Genomic DNA, 21,378 nt, shown 5'->3' on the forward strand with positions numbered 1-21,378 from the left:
AAAATTGACATCAGACTAATTGCTTTAGCAATTATAAGGCAATTAGAATAAAAGAATCACCAAGTCTTAATTAAGAAGCAGATTGAACAGGATTTAGCAGCTCCTAGCTGAGAAATATCAAAATCATTCGATATCTGTTGTCTTGAGTAGGATTTCAGATGGCAGAGATGTTTGTGCAGGGATGTGTGTGATGCTCAAAAAATACATAAATGTGCAATAATTTACACTTGCCTCATTTGAAGGAAATTACACATGAACATTAGGGAGAATGGAATGTACTTCAGTACTGAAAAATTTCTTAAGAAAATAGCTTATGTTTTACTAGCAATCAGTGTAGCAGCTGTAAGTGTAGCAGATATAAGTGGATCAAAAATCTGGCATAGATCCATGTAGCTGAACTGCATCACAAATAGCTGGTCTCTGTTATTTTTTTTTATTATTTTTATTACAGTAGTGTCACAATTCACATTTCTGCTATGAGATGAAGCGTGATAAATATAAGGAGTTAAATGGTGTGCTTGCTGTTGCTTGGGAACAGCTAGGCTGATCCTTTCTGTTTTGCTATGATCAGGGCTCCAGTGTGGTATGAAAAGTCTGAATGCTAGGACCCAGAGCCACAGCCATGCACAGCAGCCTCACTTCCATGGATTTCAATGGTACACCAGGCAGCAGAAAGAGGAGTTCAGCTGATATTTTCATTAGAAAGTTAGGCATCCAAATACCTCTGTAGACCTGGATATTTGTGCAAGTCTTGTCTTAGTCTTGTTCCTGTCCTGCTGAATGCAGTATATTATACAGTATATGCTCTGTCAGACTGCAAGAAACATCTCTGTGTTGGAGTATGCCAGATTCTCCCTGAAGTTCATATATAATTTCATGTGTAAATTAATGCACATTTATATTTTGCTGAGCATCATGCATGTACCCACTCAACACAGCTACACATATGTCCCTACCTTCTGAAACTGTACCCAAGCACTCTGACTGTGAGAAAATGCTGGTGTAACCTGTCTGTGGTAATTCATGATCCTAGAGTACTTGCTATAGGAATTGGACAGGTTGTGATGATGCCAACAAGCACAGTTCACCCTCCCCCAAAATCGCCCATGGTCATTGCTGGGTATAATGGCCTCTTCCATTTCTTTTCTGAATTATCATGTTGCCATGAGTCTAAAAATTTCTGACTAGCCTCAAGGAGATGCTGACAGGAGTTTGGGGGAGCTGATGGCACTAAGCATTCTCCAGAGATTCCCAGCACCTGGCATGGGTCAGTCCTGCTCCTCGGTGTGGAGGGGCACATTACAGTTTTCATCTGCCTTCTGTATTTATGCAAAGTCTGTCCCAGCCATGCAGTTGGAAGGCATTGCCATCACCGGTTCCTGTTTACTTACTTGATTTTCTTTCCTCTTCCCTAGGAGACAGTTGGAGAGCCATTCTTCCTGTTGATCTGTGCTATCAAACAGCAAATTAACAAAGGCTCCATCGATGCCATCACAGGGAAAGCCAGGTACACCCTTAATGAAGAGTGGCTCCTGAGGGAGAACATCGAGGCAAAGCCGAGGGTGAGTGAGGCTTATACCCCAGTGCGCTGATAGTTACCGTACACCAGATGCGGTAGCTGTGCAAGCAGATGATTCAGTGCCTATGCAGTTGTGATAACCACATAAATTAAACGAGCACCTGCACAGGCACCTTGCCAACACCTACACTCTTGATGTCTTCCAAACTGCGTTTGTTACTGCAGCCATCCTTTGGTGGGTTGTCTAAGTAGCTCAGTTTAGGAATGGAGGAAGATAAGTAAGTTTGCTGTGCAATATTGAGAGAGTTAACACAACAGGTTTACAGTTCCTGGCAAATCAGCATCTTCGTTATGAGTGAAAACGGAGTTCTGTTGTGAAGGCTTTGTATAGGCTGTTACAGGAATGGTGCTGAAAAGCGATTCTGCAAAATGCCTCCTGCGGGAATAGGACAGACTAAGGTTGTACATGTGAAGGACTTTGTTCCCTTCAGTGTCTGACACAGAATTCAACGGACGCCTTTCCAGAGCCTGGGTCAAATTCTGCTTTCAATTACCTGGAATAAATCTGGAGCAGCTTCATTGAAATCAGCGGGCTACCCCAGATGTGCATCCTGGTAACTCAGAGCAGGTTCAAGCTCCACATCCTCTGCATATTCCTGTTACCAATGGACCTGTAAATTTACAGCGCAGACCGAGAGGGGTTAGCAGCAGGGTGCAAAGTATTAGCTTTCTAGGCAGAAGTGGTAACTTCATAAGTCCGAGCAGGGAAAGTACAGCTGCTTCATACTTTTTTGCAAGAAGAGAAGTAGAAGTGTGTACAGGGTATGTTGCAGGAAGGAGAGCAACTGCAGGGTTAGTGCTAACTCACCAGCAATTCCCCAAATTGCTGGTAACTGAACCTCTGCTTTAAAAACCATCTGCACATTACACCCTGTGAAAAAAATCACCTTCATTTAATACTATGAAGAAAATTAGATTTCATGTGTGCATTGACATTGTTCTCATCACCAAGAATGCTGCTTGTGTATCCTTCTTGCTGATACTTAAGAGTGGTATTTACAAAGGAACCTATGGGCTACCAGGGATCAATCTCACATTCACCAAGTTTCCTTCTAAGAGGCAACTGAGTTTATGCAAAAGCAATGTTCCTGGGATCTGGACAGTTTCCTGACCTGGGCTTGCGAGTCAGGTTGTTTGATGATTTTAAGATCCCAGTTTCATTCACAAATAAATGAAGGCACAAAGTTTTACCCTGAGATTCATTGCACCCAAGGAAGGGGAGGACAAAAGTAGGAGGCAGAGTTTGGGCTGTTTCAGAGTGAAGCCCCCAGGTGTGGGAGGGAAAAGCTGTGCTTGTAGCATTCGGGTCTACATAGCTGGTGAGAGGAGGAGATACCCGGACCCTGCATTCCTCCTCACCTGACTGATGCGGTAGCAGCTCCCAAAGGAGTAGAAGAAGATCTTGATAGGAATGGAGTCGCTCTTACTGCCCTGCAGCTCTCTGCTGTGACTGCAATAAAAGTTGGGCATCCCTGAGGTTTGAACTGCAGCTGTCTATTTGTGGCAGCCTGAAGCTTCTTGCAGCTAACTGTCCAGCTAGTTAGTTACGTTCTTGAACAGATCATTGCATACTGCTGATAGTGTACTCCAGTATTGCACCAGATCTAATATGCAGTGTGTTCAAAGCTTGTTTAAACAAAGGAATTCAGCCCATTGAACAAGACAAAACAATGAGCATTGACTGTCCCATTAGTCACCAGTTGGAGCCAAGGAGGTGAGGACATGACTGGGTTATGGAGACTGAACTTTCCTCCTGCCCTCAGAGGTGGTCTCTGCACATCAGGGCTAAGGCCCATTAGCAAGGCAGCATGAGAGAAGGTTGCRGTGTTGCTCCCCATGCTCTCCTAGCTCTGTGAATAAATAGGGGCCTTCAGTCTCCAAGGGCTGTAAATCAGTGCCTTTCCTTAGCAGTAAAACTCAGATGAACGCATTTGTTCAGCATGATTTCCAGCAGCACAAGGCCTAGAATGTACCAATGAGAGCTGTGCCTGCCCTTCAGCCTCTCTCTGTCCTTGGGAGCCAGCAGACTGTGGCAAATCATTCCCACCTTGCGCTTAACTCAGCCTCTCCCTACAGAACCTCAACGTCTCTTTCCAAGGCTGTGGGATGGACTCCTTGAGCGTTAGGGCCATGGACACAGACACGCTCAGTCAAGTGAAAGAGAAGATTCTGGAGGCCTTTTGCAAGAACGTCCCATACTCCCAGTGGCCAAGGGTAGAAGACGTCGATCTTGGTAAGGACTGGATGCGTTAGATAGGTAGGCGAGTTCTTGTATCTAAGATGAAGGAGTGCATGTTGCACAGTAGCTCTTTGTATCTATCAGAGGGCGTTGGGTGAAGCAGCACTGATGAGAGGGCAGGCCTCAAGACAGCCTTTTCCTGAGAATGGTTTCTGGGAAGGAGGGACAGGACCAGATCTTGATGGACAGGGTGCTGTAGGGAACCATGTTACTGGAAGGAAACCTTAGGAAAGTCCAGCTTAAGCAGAGAGATGCTTGGGTTTACACCCTTCAAAGCCTGTAATCCTAACCCCCAAACAGGATGTCATCCTCTAAAATACCCTTGGGCCTGCATATGGCAAGTTAATGCATGTCCCTTAATAAGTAGTTCTAAAAGAGCCCATGGACTTCTATCTGGCTCTGGATTCAGAGTTGTCATTTATTTACCCAGAAGCCAGCTCTTTCTCCTAAAAGTTAAGAAGAATCCAAACCCCATGCTGGGAAGAGAAAAGTATCTTCAGACTGCCTCTATGGGCTCTACCTTGTTTCTGCAGCCACATCATGACCTAATCCGCCCCCTGTACCACCCTGGCAGATCTGTGGAGGTGCCCTTTGTGTCATGCCGAGGGACGCCCAGAGGGGAGGCAGCACAGGTGATGGCCGCCGCACCTTTGCCGGTGCCCACGCTGATGGCTGCTCCTCTGTGGTCCTTGGTGGGCCATGGAGACACACCCTGGCTGGCAGAGGTAGTCACAAGGGATGGAAATCAATATAATCAATGTCAGAAGGTGTTTCTATAGAAAAATACACTGAGCTGGAGCAAGTGGCAGTGCCTTGCTCCTGCTCAGCTGGTACACACATGGCACCTTTGCATCATAGGTGCATCATGTGGTCTTTCTCACTTGGTAGCAGGCAGTGGCCTTTGGTGGTTTTGTGCATTGCCACACGGTTGTCTTGCCCACACCAGTCCCTGGTGCTCTGCCGGGGCAGGTCAAACACGGCCCACAGCACAGAGACAAGGTGGGACAGGGAAGAAGTGAGAGGTCTGCTCCTGTTGTGTCTCTCTGAGCAGAGACCTTCGTCACCTCATTCAGCTCTGTCCAGTCCAGCCCTAGTCCAGGAAATCCCTGCTTCTCGCATTAATCCTGAAAGTGTTTCTACTGCAGGCCATTGGAAAACACCTGTTTCAGTTTCCCAGCACACAGAGCCACAGAGGCCTTTGAAGTAGGGCTCTGCAGCCCCAGTGTGCTGTATGGCATGTGGCTTCCAGAATAAGAGGCCTCAGGCCCAACTGCACGTGCCTTATTCAAGCTGAATTTTCGTTTTCTCCCTTCTCTGTGTTTAGAGTGGTTTGCCACAAGCACCGATAGCTACATCCTCCGGGACCTTGATGATACCTCTGTGGTGGAGGACGGCAGGAAGAAACTCAACACATTAGCCCATTACAAGGTAAACCTGCAAGCACTGCAGAGAAACTTTGCTTCCTTGTACCCTACCTGGCCTCAGGGGTGAGCTGCAATTCCCCTTCCAAAAACAAGATTATCAGAAACAAGCAGGGAGGTTGCCATAGCTCCACAAGAGCTTCTGGGGAATAGACATCTGCCCTGGCGAGAAGCTCGTTAATATTGTAACACAGCGAAACTAATTAAACACTCTTCATGCAAAACAAGTTATTCCTGACAACAGAAAGAGGGAGAAAAAAAAGCTCCTATTCCCAGTGGCCACCAGCTTGGCTGATTAGTATCACACTGCTCTTGATCCCTACTCCTGCTAAAATCACTAGCAAAATTGTCATTGACTTCCCTGACAGCAGGAGCTGGGGATGCTGTCAAGGAGCTGAGGCCAAAGATGTGGGCCAAATGTGGGAAGTCAGATTGTTTTCTTGTCTGCTTTTCGTTTAAAATTAAATGAAACCGGAAGTTTTTATTTGATTTCCACATTCCCTGGTATTTATGGAAGTGTAATCCTCACTGCTCTGTAACAGTGCATGGAAAACCAAAAATGGAGCTGAGTACTTATTGATATTACTATTTGTATAAAGCAGTGCCTCAGAGCCCTATTGCTGGCACAGTGCTCTGTTGTGCTGAGAGCCAGAGATGCAGAATAAAGAGATGGTGCCTATCCCATTTAGTTTGCGGACTACGTTTAGCTTCGTTCTTCCTTTTCAATAAAAGGCAAAACAACATCTATACAGCATAACATTTTCTTTCAATAATCTAGTGTCAACATACCACAAATTTCTCTGCAATACTTGCCTGATTCCCATAGTATTTGAGAACCTCACAATCTTGTATTTGCACCCAAAAAAATGTTTCCAAGTAGGGCAATACTATTATTAGCAGTTTACAAGCTGGGGAACAGAGGCAGAGCATGACAGAATCACACAGGGTGTTGCAGGCAGAGTAAGCAATTACACTGGAATCTCTCGGGTCCCAGGATCTTCCTCCTGGTGCCCCTCCCCGGGATGTCTCTCTGGAAGTTGCTGTTAGGTCCCTCACATGAGGAACCACACTCAGCGGGCCCTGGGCAGCAAGCTGATCTAAGCTGTGCCTTTCTTTAAGCCAGTGGTGTTACCCACCCTCCCAGGGACTAGGGAGAAATGACTAGCACATCTCACCCTGTCTTTGTGGTCCTTGGCCTTGGGCGTACGTCCTTGCGAGACAGGTCACCGTCTTGGCAGTGGCAGCTTGTCCAGCCTAACTAAACCCAACCACACAGTCAGGGGGCTGCTGCTGCTGCGATGGAGCTGCCTCTGTTCCCTGTACGCCCAATCCATCATTGACATCCCCATGTTTCCTGTTCCCTTTATCTGCAGATCCCTGAAGGGGCATCACTGGCTATGAGTTTGTTGGATAAGAAGGATACCACATTGAGCAGAGGTAATAACTCACTTCTCTTTTCCTGTTGCTGGTGACCAGGCAGAAACACTTTTTTTTAGCAGGGGTTGGGGAGACTGAGGGTCAGCTCTGTGTGGTGGGGGATGCCGTGGGCCTGCTGCCAGCCCCTTGCTTGAACAGGCAGGGGTGGAGTTGGCTCTTGCAAGGTTGGCTGTAATGGTTATCAGCACTCTTAGAGCACCATTTTGTAGCGGCACTTTTTGCAGAGCTTGGCATTGGTCAAGCCACCTTTGTGCCTGGGAAGAAAGTGAGCGCATGGCACTGCTGAGGAAAAGCAGATTTTTTTGGCCATATCTGCAAGATCGTCTACATCCATGCCTTTCATCATGCTGTGCAGCATGGCAATGTGTTTGGTGCAGGTCTGTGCTGGGAACCAGATCCAGAACCTGTTGAAGGAGGAGCAACAAATAAAGAGGCAGTTTACCCTTGCCTCTTTGCATTACAGGCTCTTCACATGGATCTAGGCTCAGCCTTTTCTTTGGGCCTTGGACCCCCATAGCAAGAGCCCCAAGCCAAGATAATAGAAGTGTAGGGTCACCGTGAAGTGTTGCTCTCTCATGCGTGCACTGTGCCACCATCCAAGAAGGGAGTGCTGCCTCCACTTGAGCAGGCAAGCCGGCAGCCAGCCGTATGCTTGGGAGGCCCTTCCCATCCTGCGAGGCCTCAGCTGTTCTTTCAGCGAGCCCCATTTGCCTGCTGAACCCTTGCCCATGCTGTGACTTATGTTTGGGGCAGAGATAATTGTGGAGCCGCAGGAAACTTATCTAGCATGAACAATCAGCTCTTACATGCTCTCCCCTTCCTACTGGATTCTTTATTACTGAGACTGAGCAAGCCCCAGATGTCTGTGACGGGTCACAAAACGCCCATGCTCTGGACGCTTGCAGGCCTGAATCCTGCCATTCAGATACAAGCAGTGCAGCATTCCTGGACAGGATTGATAGCTAGACAGAAAAGCGGAGCGGAGACACTTAGTGCTTTTATTGACTGCAATGCATGGCATTCCCTGAAAGACAGCCAACACCCTGGAGGGAAAAAAAAGAGATCCAAAGAGCTGGGAGCAATGTTTCTGCAGGATTCTGGTGGAATAGGGAGGGCTGGCCTACAGACTGCCAGGATTATAATAATTTGGTCAGCAGGCTGGCCGACATGAGGTCATCGGAATCAACACTGCTGAATAGCCCTGTTTGTCACCATTTGTGCTTGCACGACTGCCATTCAGTGGCATGGCTGCTATTCCCTCTTGCTGGTGAGTGCTCCTCGTCAAGCACAGGGCAGAAAACTCCTAGCTGGATTAGTGGGAGACGGGTGGCAGATTGAATGTTTCAGTGGCCAGTCCTCCTGAGTCTGGGATGGACCCTTGTGAGTGGGTGGCTTCTAGATTCCTTCTAACTTAAGGCTTTTCTGCATCACTTGCAAAAAAAGGAAAAACAATTAGGTTTTTATGCCCTCTCTTGCTTCTGTAGGAGAAATTAAGGAGGTCTGGGAAGTGTACATTTCTGATACACTCATTGCAGGGGATGGAAGTGTCATGTTTGTGTTCTTACTTTAAAAATGTGCTGTCCAGTATTCTCATCTCTCCATTTGCTGAAGTGCTGAGTGCTTTCCCAGTCCTTAAGCTAGAGGTGTTTGAGACTTTCACAAGAATGTTTTTTTTTCTTACATGCTTATTAGAGGCTTGCATTAAATCTGTGCTAACAAAGGGGAAAAAAAAAAAGGAGAAATCAGAAACTGCTCGATTGAAAATCCCTTTCCCTCCCAGTTACACATGTTCATTTCTTGTCAGAATACTTCTAGATTTCAGACTATGCAGAGAGTCAACACAAGCCAAGGTAGACAAAAAGTCACACTTAAAAAAAATGTTTCAAACCCCAGTCTCTCAGGCCTTTCCTCACAGCTGGTGGAACAAGAAATGGAGCTCTATTGACCACTGGAGTCCAAAAGCAGAACTGATTGTCTGCAAGCAAGTAGCTACCACAGCTTCTGGCAGGTTGGATTAGCTGAGTGTAGAAGTCAGTTCCCTGTTCCAAGAACGAATGATGCGAGTCTGTCTCTGAAATTAGAGTCCTTTGCCCATCAGGGTTAGGAGATGCTGTTCGGCTGCCCATGATGAGTAAAGCTGAAAGGCAACTGAGGACAAACACGGATAGGCATCACGGGGCCCAGAGTATAGGACAGGATGCCAGAGTGCCTAAGTGCTACTCCTGCTCTCATGCTGTCTTGGGTTCCACTTAAAACACCCCTTTGATATTTAAAATACTCCTTAACCTACTTCCTGAGGTATTCACCACACCACCTAAAAAGGGGTAAACACCACCAAAACAAAGAAAAATGCTGAAATCACATGGACCACAAGTAGGTGTTTGGGTTTCTTACTGAAAGCAAAACACATCCACTTACATGGGTGGAGTCTGTGGAGGGTAGTTTTCTGTTTGATTCCTCAGACTGAGCTCTTTTTCTTTACAGTGAAAGATTTGGATACTGAAAAATACTTCCATCTGGTAAGTATCCTGTTTGAAAGCCATCAAGGTTAGTGACTGGCCCACTGGGGTGGCCTTGGGGAGGGTCCTTGCGAATTACTCCTCCCGGCCCCTCCACCCACACCCTTTCCTCCATAGGAAACAGCTACTTGGGAACAGGGCCTTCACTCCAGGTCTTAGCAGCAAGGTGCACAGATAAATGAAGGCGTCTGTACGCACAGATCACAGCAGTGGCTTTGCTTCCCCAGCCCTTTCTTGTAGTTGTAGCAATAATTACTTACGCAGGGGTGTTTTGTGGGTGGGAAGGCAGCCCAGCCCTGAGGAATTTGCCATGCACGGTTGTTCTGGAGCAAATGCTTCTTGCAGCAGTGGAGGAGTGTACAAGCAAAGGGCAATAATGCTGTACTTTTAGCCTTATTGTCGGCGGCATGGCTGGGAATGGGCTCCATATGTACAGTACATGCAGACAGATGCGTTTGTCAAGCAGCCAGCTTGTTGGCCTGTGATCAGACCTGCCCTCGGGGGGGGGGGGGGGGCGGGGGGGGGGCAGGGGCTGAAACCTTTGTGGTTATGCATTGTTCAGCTATTAAGATAATAATTGAACGCACATTACTTTTGGCAGCAATGGGGGGGGAATAAAGTTTTTGTCTTAATCTTGATTCTAATGTATGTATTTCTACATATTTCACCGTTACGATGGCTGCCTGTTAACAGACAAAGGAGGATATTAATTACATTTCTGAAAACTGATGCTGTTGCAAACTGTATAAGCTTAATCCCTCTAGTAGCAGTCAGCCCTGCTGTACTGAAGGAAGCAAGCCCCCTCAGTCTATGGGTAAATCCTGAGATAAGGCAAAAGGACCAGACTGCTGACTGAAATCGGGGTCATGTCACTGACTGTGACAGAGGTGTAATGATTTGTGCTAAAATCTGGATCCCGGAGAGTCACTTTTCTGAAGGGGATGGGGGCAGGAAGATGAGCTGGAGCCTGCTGTCATGCTGGCTGTCAGGGAGACTTCTCTCCCTGGAGGTCAGTAGTGTGAAAAATACTGGGAGCAAAGAAGGAGACCAGGCAGGCTGCGTGTGTGCAGTGATCTCTCTTTTCACCTCCATTTATGTCTCTGGGCTCCTGTTTTTTCAGTATATGTGATGGATGAGGACAAAAATCTTTTCAGCCTTGCTGATATTAACTTAATTCATCTCCATGAGCTGAAATGTCAGGTGTGTGAACATGCAGGATCAGTGCGTGTTAGTTTTCTTCAGAGAGGCCCAAAGAGACGTGGAAAGGTTATCTGTCGAAAAGCTTCAGTACTATGGGACATAATAAAACTTACCAAGATGGAAAAATAATTGTTATGCCCTGATCTAGCTTTCAGCAGCCGCAGGAGTTCAGAAATGTTGCCTGGCCCTGCAGTCTGATCATGGAGCAGCTCAGCTGGTAACTTCCTTGGTCAAGTCACCTAATAGGAATAACTGGCATGCTGCCTGCTTCCCAGGACTGTGGGAGATTTATTAGTTCCTGCTTGTGCACCACTCTGAAAATACGACGTGCTAAATGTTGCTAAAAGCTGTTAGGAAAAAATGTGTTATGGACAACAACAATATTTTACATCTTTATTTTTTTCTATGCTAAAGTTTCCATGCTCAAATAGCGTACATACATACACACAATGCATGCACGCACGTATACACACACACACACACACACACACACACGCAGAGCAAGGAGGAGAAGGGACAGGAAGATGAATGTGCACATGTGAGGCAATGCCAAGATGTACTTAAATGGCTTGCTAGATCATTATAGAGTGGTAATTAACTGACCTGACCAATGGAATATTTATTTTTGTTTTTAAAAAGGCCAGGGTAGGAATACTGGCTGATTGTTCTTGCACTTTCCAAATTTAAGAAAAGTTGGTTTCTGTGGAAGCCTTGTGCTTTGCTTCTGGGAACCTAAACTGCAGCCACACTGGAGTACTTCACAGAGATCAGAAAGGCAAGCAGACTAAAATGCAAAATGAGAGTGATCGTTTCGTTTTCTTTGCTTAGATTGAGAGAAGCAATAAAGAGAGCAAGAGAAACAAATGTCAGGAAAAAAAAATGAGTATTATAAATTACACTTTAAAGCCATATAAGGATGTATTTATAACACAGTAACTGCTTTTTAATTGAATTGTATATGCAACTGAAATTCTATAGCTAAAGGAAAATCCAGTGTGCCACTTCCAAGGACAAGAATTCTGAGCGTATATTTTGTATTGGTCCAGGTTCTCCCAACTGATGAATCAACTGAACATAAGAAGTCCCACAGACAGAGCCATAGGAAAAAAGTCCTACCAGAGATCTACCTGACCAGGCTGCTCTCCACAAAGGTGGGGGGGGGGGGGGGACACCTACAAAGGAGGTTGGGACACCTTCATTGATGGCAAGTGGGATTGTTGTTTGCACTCTGTAGCAAGAAGGGTTAATCTAGGAAAGGAGCGCTGTAGGGCCTGTCCTTCTAGAGAGGCAGTGGGACTCCTCTGTCATGATATATGGAGAAGTCTTCAGGGAGGCCGCTGGGCACCGCTGGATCTCTGGGTTCCCTCCAACTTTCTAGCTCTTAATTTGACCAACAGAGTTGCTGTATGAAGCCTCACATGATCTCCCTGAGTGTTAGCCTGGATTCTCCACACATAAAAGGGATGCTGACAGCTTCAAGACTCATGATGCACAATTCAAATCAGGCTGAATTTCCCCAGTGAGAGATCCTGCTGGGAAAAGAGATGGAGATGCTCAGCTCTGGGAGCAGGAAGAATGTCTGTTCGATCTTAATTCAGATTTGAACTTCCCCATTCTCTGAGAGTGTTCAGATCCAACAGTTGGGCTCCAAGCCCATCTTTAATCCCAGCATGATGTCTCATTGGAGCAGAGATCACAAGAATGGCCAGCAGTCTCCGGGCTTCTTTGTATTTACTGTGCAGAACAATCACAGATGTGAGATCCTAGCAGTAGGAAAGAAAACCTCGATGCCAAAAGAAATTAAACCCAAATGCAAGCTAATTATATCACTACGCACAAACAAACCTTTCCCTCCCTGCTTCAGCATCCTCTTCCTCTTCCCCTCCTGCTGGCAGCAAAGCGTTTCCCCTTGTGCACACCAGTCCGTCCCCTTAAACTATTTTTCTGGGTTCAGGCGCTGCTGCTTTTCCCAGTCTACATTGTGTGCACTTGTCCCACAGGGCACGCTGCAGAAGTTCCTGGACGACTTGTTCAAAGCCATTCTCAGTATCCGAGATGATAAGCCGCCTGTGGCTGTGAAGTATTTCTTTGACTTCCTAGAGGAGCAAGCAGAGAAAAGAGGGATCACAGACCCTGACACTATGCACATCTGGAAGACCAACAGGTTTGGAAGAGAAGACGTCTTCTTTCTTTCTTTCCAGCTCTCAGGATCAACAGCTGCAAAGCCTTGGTGGCCTGGATTAATCATTAGGTTGCTAAAAGTAGAACCAATGAGGAACTCGAAAAACAAGGAGGGGGGACCAAAAGATGAGACAAAATATAGGTTTGGAGAGCTTTGAACAAACATAGAGCTTAGAGAGCTCGGGGGAGCAGAGAGCTGAAAGAAGAGGCATAGACAGATAAAGGACAGAACAAAGAGGCAGGCTAATATAAATAATTAAAGGAAAACAGAAAAGGGAAGGGATGACAAGAGACAGCAATACTGTTAGCTCCAAGCACTGAAGAATCTGAGACAGGTTCCAAAATCATGTCAGGCCTTAAAACATCACAGAGATTTTGAAATCAGCATATTTGGCTCCTTTTCATTTGCTTTCTGGCTTTTCAGCCATCAGGGGCTCTTTTTCAGACTTATCTCTATAACCAAGCTAAGGCGCTAGGGTAGTCACAGGACTCCAGGAGCTGGTACAGTAATAGCTGGTAGCGGCAGCACTGGGGAAGAGCTGGGAATTGTACTGAGGGATGTTATGAATAGCAGGAAGGGGGGAAGAGGAGTGAAGAGGAGAAATAGAGAAGGGAAGAAACCAGGAAATTTAACAGAGGGCGAGTAGGGAGGTTAGCAGGAACATGGAGGAGAAGCTCAGCTCTTCTGAGGCTTCAGGGACAGTAACTGTTTCTAGCCCAGCATGTGAAGAGTGAAAACAAATTTGTCTGCGAATATAACATGCATATAGCGTGCATAACATATAGCATGTGGATATAACATGTGAACTACAGATTTGCCTAACCTTAGTTGTCTTTAATTGCCAGTAGCAGTAAGCCCTATAGGAGCTTTCATTCGTCGGCTTCTGAGGAGGGATGATAGGAGGGGCAAGCTTGATATTGAAAATGATGAAAGAGAACAGAAAAGATAACACACAAAACGTGGTTAATGGGGCCAGGCTCAACCATGAGAACCAGGTGACTGCTAACAACAGGGAAAATGCAAACAGACATTAGCACCATGCCTACAAAAAAAAAAAAAAAAAACCCAACCCAAAACAGCAAGTGAGGAAACCTGATTCAAAAGCCACATGCAGGCAAAAGTGCCAGTTCCTCTCCTGGCACACAGGCTAGCTCAGTGAGTTACAAAAGGAGCAGGGGGATAAGCTCTCATAGAAAAGGCTGTACATGAGGGTTCCAGTCTGTGCCTCATGCTTCAGACTGAAGAAATGTCTTTTCAGGATTTAAAATGTGTGCCTGCCCCTTCAGCTAGACAGAGTAACTTGCACTACCAGGATGTGATTAAATAACAGAACTTGTCTCAACATTTTTCCATCTCTTTTATTCACTTTCTATCAATATCTTTCCTGCATGCCTTTTCCTTTACTCTCCTCTCCCTGTGGAATGCAACAATTCACCTGGTGTGTGTTCCTGGCTTGGTTCCTTTGCAGCCTACCTCTGAGGTTTTGGGTCAACATCCTGAAGAACCCCCAGTTCGTCTTTGACATAGACAAGACAGACCACATAGATGCCTGTCTCTCTGTGATAGCCCAGGCCTTCATTGATGCCTGCTCCCTGTCTGATCTGCAGCTGGGCAAGGTACAGTATCCAAAGCACATCTCATTCCTGCTAAGGAAGTCATATACTCAGAAGAATGTAGGTGGGAGGGACTTCTGGAGGTCATCTGGTCCAACACCCTAAAGCAGGACTGACTGTGATCCAGTTGCTCAGTCTCATTTGGTCAAGTTTTGACTTGATGAGTCCTTCCCCCTCTAATTGTTCAGACTTGATCTTAAAATTTGCACTCTCTCTGTCACAAATAGCACTCAGAGTAGGAACACATAGTCACAGGTATGATGGACAAAGGGCAGAAGCCTGTAGCCTGCAAAGCTCAGAGGATGGAGACCTAGTTGACAACTTGTGTCACCATCTTTTTGTCCCATCATCGTTCCAGAAAAGCTACACCCAGCTTACTCGGCCCAACTTCTGTAACATTTCCCTAACAAGGAAGGCCCATGGCCATAAGGAGTTAGGCTGGTTTGTTAGCAGACAAAGTCTTTATTGTTGGCTGGGGCAAGGGGATAACATATTAAACAGTGCACGGATGGGTCTTAGCTCTGTATCTGGACATATTCACAGAGTGTGGGCAGACTCCAAGCTGGAGCTCAGCTCCCTTAGTCAAGGCTGTTTTCCTGGGACAGCATTAATCTAGGAATCCTGTAACAGAAGCAAAGAAATTATGTAAACTCCCAGTGGCAGAATGGAAAACCATGACATACCATTGACAGAAAGAGTTAAAGGTTCATTTGGAGTTTTCTGCACAACTTCTCACCTCATGAGAGTCTGACATCAGAAACCTCCACAGGTTGACTCCTGACCATCCCCACTGCCCATGGGAGGTGAACCAAGCCTTTGTGAATGAAGGTTTTGTTCTGCTCTCTGCTGGGCAGCACAGACCCAATCTAACTCACACTTGGAGGTTTTGGGACTACTCAGTACCATCCCATAGACAGCATTTAGCAGTACCCTGGAAGTAGCTGCTGTAACCTGCCTGAGGAGCACTCAGATCCATGGCAGCTACACCCCACTGATGGACGTTTCTCCATCACGCTTTGGTAACCCTCTGGAGCACAGTTGAAGCCCTGAGGGACTCAGCACACCCATTTAGGAAGCTCAGCACACCCCCAGCAAACCTCTAGAACGCATGGGCCAGCTCTCCTGTCCTGCACATCAGCATCCTGTGCACCCTCCCCTCCGACTGAAAGGCAGCAAGATTTTGAGTGCATGTGTTTTACTGTTCTCCCTCTGGCTTGGCTGAGTGTGGTGTTGACATTTGAGACTTCCCAACATAAATAAGTTTTATTAGCAAATGCTGTAAATCATCCCTTGCCGTCCCCCCACCCCAGAGGCTGGCGGACGTACAGTGCGTGACGTGGAGGCAACCCTAGGGAGAGGGGGGAGATGGGCCCTGCTTCATGCATTCCTCCCAGACAGAGCAACAGGAAGCCTTTACTGGGAGAGATTAATACTAGAGGAAGATCTAATGAGCCCTTGATTTTTTGTTTGTTTGGGTTTTGGACTTTTTTTTTTGCATCTGTTACGAAACACCTACAATTTGTCCTTGTCAAGCTGGGGATGGGGGGAAGAGGGGGTCAGCTGGAGTCAGACAACAGATGGAAACATTTCTCAGGACTACAATAGCATAAGTCAAGGAATTGTTGAGTAATGTGGGAAGAATAAATCCTCAGCACAAAACTCAGTTTGCATACACACGCAGTATATCACTGAATGTTTTCCAGGCCTGATTCTTCCCCAAGTTTCAGCATGTTCAGTAGTGTTACTTCTGATACTACAAATGCGAGAGCAGAGTCAGACTCTATACATTTAGAGTGTGTAAGCAGTTAATAAAACAGCCCCCCATCTCTTTATAATACAGACTGGACAACTCAGATACACATTAAAAAAATAACTGGCTTAAAAAAAGAGGCAGGATTGGTTTCTTTTGCATTTCCAAAAAAAAGAAATGTTTTAAGTAGGCTCTGTGAGCTGGCTATATTCCTGTAACACCTTGTCACTGGGTTTGAAAATAAACTACTGTGGGGTCTGGTGCTGCAGCCTGGCGCCCATTTGCCCTGCAGCACTAGCCAGGCTATCTATTGCAGCAGCAGCTTGCCGTTACTGCTGGGTCCTCCTATACTGCCTGGTACAGCTGGAGATGCTGTCTCCGTGCTTAAAGCCCTGCCTGGCTTGTTTTGCCTGAAGGGTCTTTGCTTGCTCTCTCCAGCTGTCATAGCATCAGGGAACAGTCCCTGCATCCGAGTGTCTGGGCGGTGGGACAAGCTGATCCTACTCCTCTCTTTGTCCCAGGAGCCCAAGACTGTTGCCCTGCAGGGTACAACGCATGGCCAGTAAGCCAAGTTCATTCCCAGGGTAATGACATCAAAGGGGCAGAATTACCTAGAGGTTAGAATCACTCATGCTTACGTTTGCAAGGAGTGCAAGAGGGGTTATGCCTTTACTGGTATAACCTGATAGTGCGGCAGGGAGGTTAAAACTGCTTTGTCCAAGTTGACATTAATCAAGAGAACTCAGTATTTTCCCTTAATTACTCTGCATGGACTGAATATAGGCCAGACAGGCTGCATTAGCCAATGCAAAATAAATCAAAGCTACGTTAAAAATCCAAGACCAACATTTCAACTGACAAAGTTCAGCTTGTCTCCATTAAAGAGCTTTGTTCTTCAGTTTAAATCAAGCTGGCTGTTCAAGAGACCCGAGTAAATGCATGCAAAAGCCCATCACTTGTTATCAATTTCCACACACAGCCTTGGAGCACAAGTGTATTATCAAATGCAGTTGTGTTATACTCATCGAGGGAGTGTCACCTGGCAACAAGCTACTTCACCTGACCCAGTGCACATTTTTAGTCTGCTCTTGCTGCAAATTAAGACATATTCATTTAAACCACTTTCACTCACATTTAAGATAACAGCTTTTTACCTCATACTAGGGAGAAAGTGGATAGTCACGTGCAGACAGACAGTATACTGTGGTCACTGTCAGCAGCACCTTGAATTTGTGCAAGCATCTGTGTCATTAGCAGTTTAGTGCCTTTTTGTCACGCTCTTGTCTGTTTAAAGCCAGGCTCAAAGGTTTTAGCTGTTTCCTGAACCCAACTGTAGCTGAAGTCTGTGTCTGATGGCCAACGCTTCAGTCAAACAGGTTAAAAAGTTTTCAGGCAGAAACAATACAATATCTAATTTCAGTTTTGCATCCTCACTCTAGGACTCCCCAACCAATAAACTACTGTATGCCAAGGAGATCCCGGAGTATAGGAAAATAGTGCAGCGATACTACAAGCAAATTCACGACATGCCCCCACTCAGCGAACAGGAAATGAATGCGCACCTCGCCGAGGAGTCCCGGGTAAGCGTCATGCGGAGGCCAGCGGGGCGCCTGCACTCCGCCATGCGGGACAGGGCCAGGTGGCACACTCAGACCCCGCAGGAGGGGGAGCGCTTTCCTCCTCCGACTGACAGTCAATACCAGTTGGGGGACTTGCAGGGAATGGAGCTAGGCGGTGATCAGCTACTGCCTTGTTAGGCACTGGAAGAAGGAAACAAGAAAGGATATTTTGCTTCAAGCTTGCAGGCATAAACTTCATCTGACCTAATTCCAAGCATCTTTAATTACTGCCGGAGCTGCAGTAAACATCCATGAGTTAGCTTGAAACTAACTAGCTTTGGCACCAGCAGGAGTTTAATGGAAAATTCAGTGCCAGAGAGCCAGGAAGTTTGGAAAAGGATCTCTGCAGCCTTCAGCTCCCCGGCCAGCTGGCCCCCAGGCTGCCCAACTGCTAGGGCCCTGAGTCCCCGACTCCCCGGCAGCCCGTGGGCAGCCAGCCCTGGCAGCCAGCACAAATGCTGGGAGCCTGGGCTCCGCAGAGCCTGCCAGGTGCCTGCTGTGGCACCAGCTACAGGAGCTGGCAGCAGCTCCCGGATCCAAACCCTGCCAGGCTTCTGCCACGGCTTCGTCAAAATCAAACTGCCTCCCTGCGGCGTTCTCGCCTCAGCCACCAAGCAGGTTTCTTCCATCAGTGTTCCTCTACCCTGCTACAAAGCCACACCATTCTTTTAGATTGCTTTGAGAACTGATGGGTGAACAGGGCTGTCAAGTGTGGGCATTTAAGGCTGATTTTAAAAAGACTAACACCATTTCCGATATAAGTAAATGCAGCTTCCTTACAGGAGTAAGTCAAAAGTCCAGCTGCATCAATCCAACAGTAACAAAAACATCCAGTCTAAACCTTCTCTTAATCTAGTTCTAATATATGCCTGCTGATTGGGCTTGAACTCACTTGCTGCATCAGGTTAATATGCCTCTCCTCTTTTTGTCTTCTGTAAAGAAATATCGGAACGAGTTCAACACCAACGTCGCCATGGCCGAGATATACAAATATGCCAAGAGATACCGCTCCCAGGTAAGCTGGTTCTGCTGTACTCAGGCCTCGGATTTCCTATGGAGGGAATAATAAGCAGTACTTTGTGAGTGAGTAATCAGATGCCTGCATCCAGTCCCACAAAAAAGAGATTATTTTTTGTCTAATCTCATGTATATATACAGTACATGCACACACACATGGATGTACTGTTATTCCTTGGTTGATGACTTGATAGAAGATAAGGTCAGCTATTCCCAGCTGATTTTAACAGTGTTTCACTGTGCTAGTTTGAAGTCAATCTGACCAACGTGTAGATCTCCAGATGCTTTTAGGAAGGCAGAAAACCATGATGCAGTCCACATCCAAAATAGTTTGCCACCCCCTGCTTCCAGCTGAGGCACCAGCCCCAACTAGTTCCTAACCCCATTACACCCCTGCAATACCAGGCTAGTTCTGCACTGCGAGGAGCAGATTTATTACAGTGATTTTCCATTGTATTTTCCCCATCCACCTCAACATCAGCACAGTAACTCAGCTGTGCCCTAGAGCAACTGAACAGCGCCTAGGAAGCACTGCACACAGGAGCCGTGCTGCAGGCTGGGCTCTCCGCATCTGGAGAGCACCAGAGCTTGCCCTAGGTCCGGTGGGACTTGGGCTTAGCAGGGCTGGTGGGGAGGCTGGGCTGACAGATGCTGCCTCACATACCCTGTCTCCTGCAGATAGTGACCGCGCTGGACTCCAACCCCACGACGAAGCGCACTCAGCTCCAGCACAAGTTTGAGCAAGTGATTGCGCTCATGGAAGACAATATCTACGAGTGCTGCAGCGAAGCCTAGGCTGGCTGCAGCCCTGGAAGTGACCTTCTGTATACTGCACTGCCATAGGGAACATGCCTTTGACTGTGGATACACCTTGGATTATGTCCCGTCAGGGTCATTCTGAAACCAGCCTGGCGGTGGAGGTGGGCCTGGCCCATGGCTGAAGGGCTCCCTCGCGTAACAAGAAGCCACGAGACACTTTTATGAGCAGCTTGAAAACCCTCTGATCTGCACTGTGGCATCCATAATTTATTTGCTGTTTCAAGCCAGAAACAGAGGCATGACACTTGTGGCAAACTCAGTTAACCACTTCTTTCTAATCAGCTCCTGAGCAGTCATTCCCTGCATTCCTGTTTCCAGGAGACTCCTCACGGACAAGAGACCAGGCTGCAGAAGCTGTAACAATAGATGCAAAGCAGAAGGGTGGCCTCAGGGAGTAACGAGCAAAGCTGGCAAAGGCTGTCAGAGCAATGGCAGAGCTCCCTTCCACACTATCCCTCTGGTATCTGTGTGTTTCCAACACCAGGGACTCTCTCAGCTGTTCACTATCTGCTGCATTCTGTGTATTTTTGTGCCTTTTATTTTTGTACTGTATGTGTAAACATAACCACTCCTTCATCTGAGACTTGGGCAACACAGGGAACTTGGGGCTGAGACAAAGCAATTGCTTCCTAAGTAGCTAAGGCATGTTGAAAGCACTTTATCCCCTAATGGAAACAGCTGTTACCTAGCTGGAGGGAGTGTGTTAGATGTTAGACAGTGTTGGAAAGGCAGATCCCCCTTCCCCGAGGTTCCCAGATCCACACGCGCAGTGGACTGGAGTTTGCAGTGGAGTTGGCAAATACCCCCTAACACACCACCTTTCAGCCGGCTGCTCACGGGCATCATTTCTGCCCAGGAGCAGGAAAACAGACCTAAGTGGGTGAGGGAAGAGACCTCTCCCTGCAACTGTGGTCTCCCTGCCTTAGCAGGTGCATGCACACATATGGCCTGGGCTTAAGGTCAGCCCAGGGTAACAAATCACATCAGCAGGGGTCAGCTCCTCCTTACACTACTCGGACAGAGCAGAACCGAGCCGCGTGCTGGGCAGCTCGTCAGGCAGCATCGCCCATGCTCAGCGCCTGCGCCCCAGGAGCGGGCCAGCTGGCAGCACAGGCAGCTGTGACCAAGATGAGCACAGTGAGGACGGTGCTATTGGGGTCTGTTTCTAAACCAGCTTGTTTGCTTTCTCTGACCCAGCACCCTGTGGTTATCACCTGTGAGAAACCAAGAGCGCGCAGTATTTCGGCGTGTGCAGTCTTTTCTCTGAGCACAAAGGGAAAGGGAACATAACCTCACTCGCTCGCCGTTACAGCCTGGTGCTATTGCACACGTGGGCCAGCAGAATAGCTGCAGCATCACAAGTCGCAAGCAAGGATAGAAAGTGTGATACTCACTCCTCATCAAACTGGTACCAGCACGCAGCGCCCCACTGCAGCGGCGTGACAGGGCTCATTCGAGACCCAGGAACTGCACTGCCGTCCCTCTGCGTTTGCTCCCCCGTCCCAGCTTTTGCGACCCATTTTCCTGTCTGCCGGCAGCTTCTCCTGCCTTGCTGCAGCCGGGGGAGCCGTGACACCTCTGACCTTTCCAGCATCATTCGGGCCCCTCTTTATATGCAGGACCACAGCTAACACCACATGCTTGAAGCCAGAGTTCACATGCAGGCCAAGGCAATCTGCCCATGAAAGCTAAACCTGTAGGGACCACATTTTCAAACTGCCAAAAACAGAAAAAAGAAAAAACTTACTACCTCACTTCAGGCAGGGTCTTAAGGGGAGCCTCCATTACTCATCCAGCCGGCAAGGATGCAGCCTGGTATCAGATGACTTTGGTCCACCGAAGCTCCTCCTGGGTGACTCATTGCTGCAGACAGGTGGCCTCCATCCCATAGTTTTCAGTAATGCCGCAAGCATTTGTCAGAAATTGGAGCATCAGAATTGTGTGTGTGTATATAGATATCTATTTTAAAACAAATGATAGACT

The 21,378-nt window shown here is 47.2% G+C and overlaps 1 protein-coding gene across 1 annotated transcript in view; it reads left to right on the forward strand.

Moving 5' to 3' along the window:
• The window catches only part of PLXND1 (plexin D1), a gene marked incomplete at its 5' end in the record, with an annotated part of 94,448 nt that extends 73,084 nt beyond the window's left edge, over positions 1–21,364 (forward strand). The window contains 11 exons of the mRNA XM_026074995.1: positions 1,416–1,562; positions 3,656–3,812; positions 5,143–5,246; positions 6,613–6,676; positions 9,161–9,195; positions 11,442–11,546; positions 12,396–12,559; positions 14,046–14,193; positions 17,380–17,520; positions 18,500–18,574; positions 19,255–21,364. Coding sequence (XP_025930780.1) covers positions 1,416–1,562; positions 3,656–3,812; positions 5,143–5,246; positions 6,613–6,676; positions 9,161–9,195; positions 11,442–11,546; positions 12,396–12,559; positions 14,046–14,193; positions 17,380–17,520; positions 18,500–18,574; positions 19,255–19,371 — 1,257 coding nt within the window. The remainder of the gene's footprint in view (positions 1–1,415; positions 1,563–3,655; positions 3,813–5,142; positions 5,247–6,612; positions 6,677–9,160; positions 9,196–11,441; positions 11,547–12,395; positions 12,560–14,045; positions 14,194–17,379; positions 17,521–18,499; positions 18,575–19,254) is intronic.
• Between the last annotated feature and the right edge of the window lie 14 nt (positions 21,365–21,378).

Source organism: Apteryx rowi, unplaced genomic scaffold (assembly GCF_003343035.1).
Source record: "Apteryx rowi isolate R43461 unplaced genomic scaffold, aptRow1 scaffold_4, whole genome shotgun sequence".
NCBI lineage: Eukaryota > Metazoa > Chordata > Aves > Apterygiformes > Apterygidae > Apteryx > Apteryx rowi.